Genomic DNA, 12,961 nt, shown 5'->3' on the forward strand with positions numbered 1-12,961 from the left:
TTACCGTGGCACTGAAGAAGAAAAGGAATGTATATCAAATTGATTGTTAAATCACACTGTCAGACTTCTGAGGGAAATAAAGCTATGTTTAGTATGATACATCATATAAAAGAGAAGTGGTCCTAAAATAGAACCTTTGGGGACACCTCAAGGACTGCTTGAATGTGAAAAAAGCTGATCTCAACCTCATCACCTGACCCAGAGGGCGCAGAATAAAGTTACAATTTGTGTGATATATTTTACACAAAGCGATAACCAAGACTCAGTCAGGTGAAAGTTGGACACAGGCTACAAGATCAGGGTTCAAATTACGTGGGAGCCAGTGGGAGCTGAGCCTCCATAAGAAGGGGTCTGAGCTCCCATGAAAGCAGTTCAATCATAAATCTGTGGGGGGTATCTAATACATTACCACCACCATTATTTAAATGACAAATAATGTATTTTTCAATGTAATGAGTATTGCTAAGTTAGGTTAACCACTACTCTCTTAGATTCTGCTTACTTTATATTAGACTTACAACTCGTAATATGATGCAGCTTACATAGCACACCTACATCCATATGATACCTAAAAGGGCAGAATTATCTCTCTCATGAAAAGCGCCCCCATTAGGCATTTATTTACTTATACCTGCCCCACAGGTAGATTTTTAGAGAACCAAAAGCTCAGATTATAACTCAAATCCTGTACAAGATACAAATAGATCGGTGTGTTGTCCAAACTACTACAAGTTTTAAAAGTATAATAGAAGTTAGCTAAGTAGATTTTCTTATCACTTGGTTATATAAATACTAGCTGTACACAGTATCTTAGCTGCCAGGTATGTGACAGCGGGAAATTGTCACATACTTATATTAATTATAGCAGTAATCAATAAATCTGTGCTAAAATATGGCCTGGTTACAATATTTGCAGCCCTCTACTGTATTTTGAGTTAATTTAAATTTTTATAAATTTGTTCTGTCTTTATACTTTTTATGTAACTTCAATTCAATGACACCTATGTCATTTTTGTATGTCTTTCATTTCAGAGTTTGGGGATGAGCCGTCATTTCATTCTTAAGTTATGCCCATTTCCCAGCACATCTTGCTGAAAATTCACTGCACCCACAGAAACCTACTCAGCATAGATGCTAGGGGCAAAAGCTCGATTGCATAGACATAAAAGAAGGGACTTTTCCACATTTACAGCGAGACTGAAAGCTCAGTCAGTGCTTGAAACTTGCATTGATCCAGGGCCACAGAAGCTCCACTTTTTTACTGCAGAAAGACCAGAAAGTCATAACAGTTGAGCCAGGGGAACAGGGTTTTGCTTTCCCTATGATGGATTATATTGCTGACGACAGAAAATCCTCCTTTATTATCCAAATATTCACAGTGTCTACAGGTACTAGCGCTGTGTCCCTTTGTTACTTGAGAGTACAGTTAATGAGAGGTAGGAGGTCAGTTGAGATTTGCTTTCCCGAGGCTACCTTAAAGGATAATTCTGTTTAATTATAACTTGGGTCTTACTTTTGTAGCTTTGGCCTTCATTTCTATTGATTCTGAAAACATTTTACTCAGTAAAATAATTGCTGAGATCTCAGAACACTGCACCTTCGCTACAACAAAGTCCGACGGGGCAAGAAATGAGGAGTCGCATGATCAGGCAAGTTGTAAACCAGCCAACAGTTTAGTCAAATAATCAGTAAGTTTACCCAAAATGTCTACAAGAAGCCCTCTTTGCACAAGAAAGCAGTTTGTGCACACACTGATAGCAAGTTTGGTATAGGTCAACATTAAACCCTGAAGTCCATCTGTAAACTGCGATTGAAGATTGATGACAGTTTTGGTAATATTTCACTGTTCACCTTCAATTTCAACTTTCAACTTGAGTCTAACTTTGTGTGTATACAGTCTTATCATATCTGATAGCAATCTGATAGTTAAAACTACAAAAAGTAAGACTTTGTAAGAAGTTGTAACAAACTGAAATTATACTTACACTATATACTATACTACTATACTATACTATACTACACACAGTACTTCTAGTGATACACCTTGTCTATCTGCTGTCCCTATATGTGTGTGTGGTGTGTTTGTTTGTGTGTGTATGGTGTGTGTCCAGTTCCAGGACATATGGTGATTGCTGCTCTGGGACACTCATTCCCATGCTGGAACGTTTGAATGAGAAGAGGTGCTGATTAGCACACACAAGCATGTGCGCATACACACACTCTCACACACATTCAAACAGCCCCAACTAATCCAGCCATGTGTGCCTGGGAGATAAGGTGCATCCTGCATACTCTCTCTACATACTCCCTCTCTTACTCTTCTTCTCTCTTTCCCTCTCACTCTCCCTTCCTCTCTCGCGCTTTCTCTCTCTGGGAGAGTAGCACCTAATTCCCCCTAATTCCCTAATCCTGAGCAGGGCCACTGCACATACAGTCAGCAGTGACCGAGGCAGTACACACAAAGCAGGGCCCAAATGACAGAGGATTTTTCTAGCCATTTCTTAAGCCAATATCAATAACTGGTGGGGGGAAATAAACAACAAGCAATATATAAATCTTTCTACCTGTGAGAATTTTTTTAGCAGTTATGTGAAAGAAAAATATACTTACTCAACTTTGGTCTAAAAGTAAAGCATATGTATATATAGTATAGGGTAATAATGTGGTTGGAAATTTGACATGTCATGTCAATATGACCAACAATGACACACTGAAACTCACAAAAACACACACATCCAGGACCTGCATCACTCTTTTCAAATGATCACAAATTAAGAGAAATAACAAAAAGAGAAAAAAATAGTAAGTAACAGAAGCAGACTGACCAGGGCACAGAGAAGGTCGACAGCTTCCAGGATGAGCTCCTGATGTCCTATCCTGGTGACGCCCAGCTCCTCCAGTTCCTGATGGGTGATGTGCAGCAGCTGCTCTCCCCCCATCTGCTCCCGCTCGAAACTCTTCACGTACTGCTGGAGACAGTCATCCAGACCTAAGGAGACCATAGGCAGACGCAGGTTAGCCAGAGCTGATGTCTACTTTCACTGTGTAAGGGATCTGATAGTCAGCCTTAGCCGAAAAAGACAAAATGTTTGGTATTTGGACGAGCTTTCAGCTCCTCCAGAAACAAAGAGGAAACAAGTATGTAGGAAATATTGATCTTTGGCTGATAGAATTACAAATTTAAGTTCATGTCTGTCACACTGTACACTGAATGCTGGTCCACTTAGTTGCAGCACAGAATTCAGGCGGAGTGCAGACACCCACACAGAAACACACTGCAAATGTGTGTTCTATTCTGCCAAAGAGAAACAAAAGCTAAAACCAGCCTAAAGCCAGAAATTTCATCAATGCTTTATTGGCAACTCACTAACTGTCACCTAGAAATCACATCTGTTTGCTTGGCTTTCCAATATCTGACGATGATTGAACATCATGCTGTAATAAGATTTCCTTTGATGTCACTACTTTTTACGTAAAAAAGAATCAGAGCAGTGCATTTCTGAATTTCATGCACATTCTGAGTGATTAAGGGTGTGTCTAAAATATACCCAGAAAGATGTGACCAACATATTGACGTATGACTTTCTGCTGTTAAGCTGTGGCTGCCTGCCATGCAGAGAGCCAATCAGCTGCACATAGATGTGGTGGGTCCAGGATACTATTGATCAGTACGAGCCTCAGGCTTTGAACCAAACAAAGTCAGCAGAAAGCACACCTCCCCACAGACCTAATGAACAAGCCTGCTTCAAAATGAGCACACACACAGAGCGAAAACGCATGAGAGGAAGCAAATCCATGCACATGTACACACACATGGAACCACAGAGAAACACAAATAAGTGTACTCTGTGTCTCACAATCACACATACACATACAAATACAATTACAACTGCTGTTGATATTCAGGGTCTTGACGCCTCTGTGGAGGCATGTTGTTAAAGCCGAGTGGAGCTGTGAGGAAAACACTGATGCCCAAGGGAAGCAATGCTGACAGAGAGCAGACAGTGTGGTAGCACCTTAACACAGTCACCACACACACACTCTCTGCAAAGAACGAGCAAGAGGCATCTTGCTCTTGGTATGCCATGGGACATAACAGACAGATATAAGCCTATTGTTGCTCAGAGTGACATGAACAAACAATCTTGTTACATACAGCACAGAGGAGCAATTTTAAAACCTAACACATCAGTAAGAGGCCTTGCTCTGTAGTACCACAAGTGGAAATTGTTTAATGGAATACGTTCCCTATGAACAAACACTCATATCGCACATTTTAGAATGTCTTTCACATGTGAGGATTCAATGTTATCTCATGCAAGACTGTTGTACGTTTGTACATGATGTATGGAAATGTGAATGTGATAATTTGTTTTCTCATGTGGACAATTTGGTATCAGGTGAAACTACTTTAGAACATCTAAGCAGTTAGATAAAAAATAAAACTACTTTAATATTAAGTATTGCTCTTTTAACTCCACTACATCAACAGATATAGCTACTTGTTACTTGGGAAATTACAATTTTACAAACAGTATAAAATGATGAGCTTTAAGAATATAATGCATGCTAATAGATTCAAGTATGCAACAACAGTATATAAAATACTTTAAATTAGCTCCACCTTGACCAACTACTACTTACACATTAATGCATCAGTAATACTAATCCAATATAATAGTATAAAAGAAAAAGTAAAGAATTTACATGCATTAATAGGTTTGTATTACGGATTTGTAACTTTAAAAAATGAGACTTTCCCCAACTTTCTCAGTTGCCTATAAAAGCCCGTGGACTGATTTCTATGTAAAGTATTTGGAACAGTTTTGCTGGGACAATCCAAAGGATGTGACGTTTACACACGCTCCCAAGTCCCTTGCCTTTCTTCAGCTCCCCTAGGGCAACAATGTGCAACTAATGTTGGCTTAGAAATACAGCCCGCTAACGCCAATACACACACCCATCACAACAGTCCACGTAAGAACAAAAAAACTAAGTTTTATCTCGTGAAGCCTGTCTATGCCTATTGTTGGTCCAGCTTACTTTAGATGAAGCCACAGCCACTTCCATATGATGTAAGCCTGGACAGCATATGATGAGAAACTTAAGTTTTAGCCGTGGTCAATCCAGTTCTACACCCACAGTTTTACGTTTACGCATGTTTGAAAAACTTCCCAATCCACACTCCATTCCAGTGGGTGGCGGGAATGCGTGACGTTGTTTGCCAAACACCTACATCAAGAAGAAGAAGTTTGAAAGATTAATGAAAATAGCTGTACAGCCAGTAATATGTTTGTACCCAGGATGGCAAAGTCATGAGCCACCCTACTCTGCCTCTGATTGGCTTACCCTAACCCTTACCAATCTCACTCCTCATGCCTAAACCTAACCAACCAAACCAATGAAGCCCGCTAGAACTACCCAATCAGAAGCCGAGTAGGGCAGGTCATGACTTTACTAAAAATACAGCGAACGCTATAATCTGTGTAAAATAAGATTTTAAAGTTATTTTCAAATACTGTGCTCTAAAAATGTTATTTTTAAACAGTATCTCTGTCCTGGTTTATTTTAAAGGCTGGACCTTCACTGGTCATAGAGTATTTTTACCTTGTAGTATTGCTACTTTTATGTATTGTTCTGGATATTTTTAGTTTTTGTATTGGTTTTTAGGTGGAGCCAGTTTTATAGTTAAAGGTCCAGTGTGTAGGATTTTATGGCATCTAGTGGTGAGAATTCAGACTGCAACCAAGTGAATACCACTTGCGTCACTCTCCCCTTCCAAGTGTCCAAAAGTCCCCAAGAAATGAGAAAGTCCCTATCTAGAGCTGTCTGGTTTGTCCGTTATAAGCATGGTGGTTCAATATGGTGCTCCCTCTGTAGAGAGGGCTCATTCCAAAGTAAATAAAACATTCTTATATTCAGGTGATAATACATTAATGAAAACATCCTTATGAATATTCTGCCAATAGATCCTCCTAAATGTTATATACTGGACTTTCAAGTAGGGGTTAGCCCCCCCCGAAGGGTCACAAGATAAATCTGAGGGTCATCATTATTCATTAATCATCTTGAGATGATTCTGCTAAGTTTTGAAACACAAATCTTTTGACTACTCAGTTCTTTGCTTTTGTTGTGAAATGATGAGTAATTTTAGTTCTTCTGAACATCTGACAATACGACAAGAAATCATCTCTCATCAATTCAGTCTTCTGAATTGACTTGCACATGTGAATTCATGCTCTCACATGCAATTTGATTTCTCTGGAAAGAGCAGTTCAAATCTAAATCATTGTGTACTCTCGTACCCCGTCTGAGTTTCTTATCTATGTTCAACAAAAAAATATCTGTGATTATTCATTTCAATACAGCTCTGCATTTTATTGTTTTACAAAAACGTTCTTGGCGACTTGAATAAGAGTAAGTACACAGCTACATTCCAGCATTATGTTTAAATGGCTGTTTTTATTTCCTTTCGATGTAAAATGTTTATTACAGTGGGCCTGGTGTAGTCTAATAAATCATCGCCAGTGTTGGCAGAGATATGTACAATTGGAGTGAACATGCAGATTTCTTTAGCCAGCCAGCAGCTATAGGAACAGAGACAGCCATGCAGAGAACATTGAGGCAGAGCAGAGAGAAAGCCCTGCAGCTGATAACTAGGATTTCTGAATATGTGACTCCCAGTGCACTATAAGAGAGACATGAGAGGAAAATAAAAAACAGAGATGGCTATTTCTCAAAATGGAAGTCTTTATGTCCATACCTAAGAAAGGTGAGCCACTCAATCCAATCCATCCTTCACATTTCCTCTGCCACTCCCTCACTCTCACATTTGTCCTTCCCCATTTACACCCCTGCCTCTCCTTCTGAAGCGTGGAATCATTTTTTAATAGTAGCCGTGTCATACAAAGTGGCACGTTATGGCTTATGTCATCATAATGCAAATGCAATATCTCACTATATTTGCAAAATGATGACAGTATAATATCTTCATTGCACATTTAAGATTCTCTGCAGGTGGAAAAAGTGGATTAACTTTTTCACACTTATTATTCAAGTCGTCACTTCAGTCCTCTTCCTGGTGTCTAATCATTAAAAGCTGCAGCTTTTCCCTCTCTTTTTTCCACTATCCACCCACATAAAGTATATAAATTATATAGAGAGGTGATGAATAAGGAATCAAAGAGGTCAAGGCTGACTACCACTGCATCCTCTGGGAAAGCACCCTACTATAGCTATTCTGCAACACACACATAGATGAATGAGTTGCTGAGTTGACAGCGGTGCATTTAGAGGCCATTTTCTTTCAAGTATGATGGGATTTATTGTTTCAAACTATATGTGAATTCTCACTCGCATTATTGCACAAACACATGCACAGAAACTGCACACAGGCACAAACAGACATACATTCATACATGTATATACACATTGTGACACACAGCTGCTGGCCAATCAGATGAGTCAGAATGCCTTCCCCTAGAGGATAAACAGCTGATCTTGGTTCATCTGCTGAGTTCATGCTCCAGCTGGAAATAGCACATGGTGCTCACAAACACATTTAAACAAAATAACTAACACATAGTGGTCAGGTTTGTCAGTACTACATAATACTATAAACCTCATGACATTAAAATTATGTTTACTATTAGTCAAGATTTGCAGCAGTTGAGACTGTATCATGCAAGATTTTTTTTTTCTGTGGCTCTAGTGTCTTCTCACATCAGACTGTTTACTGTGTTCTTAGTAACTGCAGGAAATATTAAAACTGACCTCATGCTTAAGTAGGCCATGCAGAGAAATAAGAGTCAAATAAAGCCTAGCCTGCGTGCAGATAAAATAAACAAAAAGTAATTTTGCATGAGTAATGTCAGAAATGTCTCTCTGTGTAGTCAAGTCAGAAGCTTAGTTTCCCCTGGGAGCTAAGATATTTTATCATAGTTTAACCACAGATAGTTGAAATGGTGCTTCCACAGTGTGCAGAGTCACTACAACGGGCACTGATCATGCGATGATGGCGAGCGACACTAATGTGTTTCCTGTAAATATTGTTTTTCCTGCTGCGATTTAGGAACTAAATATTGAACAGTATTTGCTGAACCTGGGAATCACCTGCATATCTCCCATGTTCCTTCACTTTAAAAAACACACATTTGTCTACTGTAAAACAGTAGTTTTTTTTAAATAAAGATTATGTCGTGCAGCATGAGGTCAAATGACAATGCAAGTACTTGCAACATCCTAAATTCTGCTGTGACACTTCGATTTGTGAATTGGAGTCACCTCAGTGCTTTTTCACTTTTGTATGCTCCTCTTTCATTAAATGAAAGCCTTTTTCATAATCTTAATAGGACAAAGTGCCACAAAATAGTGCTGGGTTTTGATAGCTGGTACTTTTATCGCTCTGGTTAAAAAAATGAAGAATAAAAAAAGTCCTCATGCTGCTTTTTACTATAAAAACCAAATGTCTGTTAGTGCTATAAATGTTGTGGTTATTTCAATTGAGAGATTTCTCTATTTGTGTTTTCGTCTGAGCTCTTCTTACTAGTTTAAATTGGGCAGGACTCCTTAGGAAAAACATGATGTCACATTCCTCCATCCACCAACCAAGATTTAGCAACATTTGAATCCAAACTTGATGGCACTGGTGGGTTGTTTGCTAATGTTACTCAATGTCACTCTAACTCAAATCTGATCATACGCTGCCACAGTCCCGGTTATAAATAATAACAAAGAATGTATTTTTACTTTAACCATTCAACTATCTCTCACAAAATCTTTTCTTTCTTCTCTGTTTTCAGCATAAAGCAATTATATACACAACACAAGTCGAAATTGTAATGTCTGGCAACGCTTGAATTTTAGGTCCATGAATGACAATTTCAAAGTCACATTTTTTAAAAATCAAATTATCTTTGATTTTTGTAACAAATTGTTGAAAACTCACCCTGTTAGATTAAGAAAGGAATTCAAAATAACTCATGAGGCTGTATTATTTTTCATCCTAATGTTTTAACAACTTCTGTGCAGAGTTTCAGTGTTTTTGAATCTTCAAATAAAACCAAATCAATCAAAAGAATTCAAATTTGGTTACTATAATTCACAGTTGTAAAAAATGCTGTTGAACCACAACCTTACCACAAAGCACAAGATTTTTTATTGTTAGACATTTCTTTTTTTGTACTCATAGCCTATTGTGGGATACAAATATCTTTAGTTAGCAAAGTGAAACATCTCTGTAAGAAACACTAAAGAATCCCATGATCCCGGCCCTTACTAAATCCCAGTGTGCTAAGGCTTGAGCAAGCATCTCATGTTGACAGCTTCATCCACATTTCATGCAATTCCCTCCAATTTTGTTCCTCTTTCCTGGGCAAAATAAACCCCTCCCCTTCAGAAACACGCGGGTTGCCAGGCAACCAGAGCGAGAGCGAGAGAGGCCTCCGAGCAGAAGTGAGGGATCAGCAGTTGCTGCCCCTCAGGAGCCTGCACTGATGCTAGGCTAAGGAGCACACACACACACACACACACACACACACACACACACACACACACACACACACACAATATAATTACACACAAACTGTAGCCTATATATGCAGTCCACACACTGACTGAAAGCTTGTTGAAGGCCACAATAAATACACTGCATATACAGCTGAATATGGCTCACACTGAAAAAACTCACTTACTTTGCTGCTTGACCATTAACATCAACTGAAACCAGACTGTCAGACCTGTGTTTCCCTTTGAGACCATGTTTGGGTTAGAGAGGAGATTGGGCTAAGAGCAGTGGCAGGCCGCAAAGACTCCTGTCCCGTCGCCTTGCCCCCCATCTGTGAGCTTCCAGCCGGAGTAAGTGCTTCAGTGAGTGCGAAGAAAAGACACAACACTCACTAAAAATATTCCTACTGTGAAATATTCATCACATCATGACAGAATATTCTTAAGACCTTGGCATTTTAGCTCCCTGGTATGAGCTTTCAAGTGCACCACAGCCTCCTCTCTGAAATTCAACTAGCAGGAAGGTGTCAAGAGGCAATCTGAAGGAACAGGAAGATGGAAAACAGGGTCAACGAGGAAGCGGCAAAGAGTTCAGAGGCAGAGCTCGACTCTGAGGATCTAACCGACCTGAGGGAATCTGAAGTGACTGCAGACATAGTGGAACTATAATAATATGTTAACATGAACTTTGGCTTTACCTCACAAGCCCTAACTATCCCTATTCTACCCCATTCAATTTGCAACTGTAGTTTGGGGAGAGAAGAAGACTTAAAGGAAGATGGGACACTTGGAAATGCTCAGAAATGTGAAGTGGGAGTGAGGCACACTTTCCTTAACCATCCCACGCTGGAGGAAACGGTCTTTGTGCCAACTTTACATAGCTTTTCTGCAAAATAATCACAAAAATGTCACTATAATTATGCTCACTGACATTAAAGCTGCTCTGCTGAATATCTTTTTATTAACAATGGGTCAAATGACTGTGTGTAATGTAAAAAGGAGTCGCTCGTAGTAACGAACCCACATACAACTGTCACCCAACTCTGCAGCTCCCCTCAGTTCTATGAAACATTCAGTTTTATCGATGCAAATTGGGCAGCTGTTTTCACAAAAAGTCTCTGGTGAACCCATTGTACAATATCTGCCCCGGCACCAAACAACTGACACACATACTGTAGTTATTAACTAGCTGATGAACACAGTGTAGGATTCAGCTGCCAAAGATATATCAAATATATTTCTCAGAAGGTAGTGGGAAGACAAACTGAGCTAAAAGAAGAATTCATATTGGACTACATTTGTCAAGCGTCAACTGTTTCCTAAGATGTATATGCCATATTAACCTTATAAAGCTGATAATATGTCACTTATATTGGGCACAGCTTGTTGCACCCATATAATTAATTAATGCAAGTTCAAGCATGAATTGCCTGGAAATATCTTTGGCTGTGAGCAGTTTGATTGGTCCATGTATTGCAACTGAGCTAATAGTCTAGAATTTTTTTTTTTAATTATTGGTTCTTCCTCTTTTTTTGTTTTTTATTATTATTGTATGTTGTTGTGGTTAATACTGACCTCACAATTAGCTTCTAAGTGCTATGACATGCAATAGATATTAGTATAATTATGTTTTGAAGAGAGTGGTAACAGTCTGACAAACATGACTTAAGAGCAGTGATGCCATATAGCTTGTTCAACCAAGTGATTTTTATGATTCTTAAACATTTTGTAAGACCCAACTGTTGGTCTGAGCATAAACAGACAAACTAGCGTTGCAGAAACAGAGTGCTGACAGCTAAACTAGATTGAACTGTTCACTCCAGATAGTCATCATGGCTACTATTAATGGGTAAAAGCCTTAAGTCTAAATCTAGTTCGTGATGTAGTTTAATGTTTTAAGTTTCGATATTTGCCTGCTTATAAATCCAGCAATTAAGCTGTCACGTACATTTATTTTTTCACACAGTTTTTGCCATATCCAGAAATCTCCAGTGACCCTGGCCGTGTATTATGTGATCTTATCTGGGGTCCTGGCACCAAGGTTGAGAAACTTTACTCAAAGTTAATATATGTGCTCGTAAAACTGCAGGCCCCGGAACAACAGGTGCAAAATCCAAAACACACACACACATACACACATGCACACAGGCCCCTCTGTCCGAGCGCCCGGATAGAGCGGGTGCTTTGATATGATGCCCACTGCATCTCCCATTCTCCGCACCGCTCTGCCATCGCCTCTGTGCTCTCCCCCTCTTCCTCCGTCATGCCAACCCTTCCTCTTGCACACTCCCTCGTTTCCTCCCCCATCTTAGCCTCCTCAGCCTTTCTTTCATTTTGCTTTGCGCCTCCCCATTTCTGAATCCGTGTCCCTGCTCTCTGTCTCACTCTCTCCCTGCCCAGGGCCATAAAACAGGAGTGGTGTGTGTGTGTGTGTGTGTGTGTGTGTGTGTGTGTGTGTGTGCGTGCCTGTGCAAGTGCTGCATGCATGTGTGCCTCGTTATGTGCCTAAATGTGTTAGAGGCATACAGAATGTAGATGGGGCATCTGTGTGTGTTGCTGGTTCCCCATCTTATGACATGTGCTGTGACTCCAGCACGATCAGATCTGGTTTCCATGACTACCAATGCCCCACTTAAAGCTGCTGCTCCAGAGTTTGTGTGTCTATGCATGTGTGTCAGTGTGCATACATTCATACATACCATATATTTCTGTGAACCAGTGCATGTGTCCGTGTGCATCCATATGCAGCGCATGCATCTCCGCATATCTTTTGTGTATGAAAATCAACGACTGGAGGAGTTTCCTCTACGTGTGTGTATATGTGAGTGTGTGTTTCCTCACAATAAGGCACGCTCTTTAATCTTTAATGCAGCTGAAACTACAACAAGCACACAGTCAGAGCCAGGGGAAGCGTGTTTTCCAGCACAGACTTCTTTACCATGTCAGCAGGAGACTAAATTGGGGGACACAGTATGGAATGGTAGTAAACATGGTTCTCAACACCCCAGGACACTAAAACAACCACATAACATCCAGGGGATTCTTTCACCAGAGGAATGGAGCATATCCTGCAGTCTCATTGTCCATATCGTACCACTGCTACACACTTATATGCAAAAATGTTCGACAGATAACAAGTTGAATTTCTTCTAAATTTGTACCTCTCATGATTCTCAGTCATTCACACTTCTTCGCGCTGACTAAAATGTCACACATCACCTTTATTTTTAGATTTTTTTTCTTGTTCCAATACATCAGCAAACAAAGAGGAAAAGAGAGATTACTGCAGGAAAAGTGAAGTGCCTTTTTTCATTTTCCTGTCACTGTATGCATCAGCAGGCTGCCGATACCGTGCGCCTGAAAGCACAGGGTGATCTTATGAGGTATAGACAGCGCTAGAGAGCAGAGAAGAAGTCCATTTTTCTTTGGTGCCTAAAATGTTAAAGTGCAGATCCGT

The 12,961-nt window shown here is 39.8% G+C and overlaps 1 protein-coding gene across 7 annotated transcripts in view; it reads right to left on the reverse strand.

Moving 5' to 3' along the window:
• si:ch211-26b3.4 (connector enhancer of kinase suppressor of ras 2) overlaps positions 1–12,961 on the reverse strand; it is a 56,583-nt gene that overhangs the window by 39,666 nt on the left and 3,956 nt on the right. For all 7 annotated transcript variants that reach the window (XM_051420620.1, XM_051420623.1, XM_051420622.1 and 4 more), the window contains exon 2: positions 2,826–2,989. In XM_051420620.1, coding sequence (XP_051276580.1) covers positions 2,826–2,989 — 164 coding nt within the window. The remainder of the gene's footprint in view (positions 1–2,825; positions 2,990–12,961) is intronic.

The sequence above is a fragment of the Dicentrarchus labrax genome, unplaced genomic scaffold (assembly GCF_905237075.1).
Source record: "Dicentrarchus labrax unplaced genomic scaffold, dlabrax2021, whole genome shotgun sequence".
Lineage (NCBI taxonomy): Eukaryota > Metazoa > Chordata > Actinopteri > Moronidae > Dicentrarchus > Dicentrarchus labrax.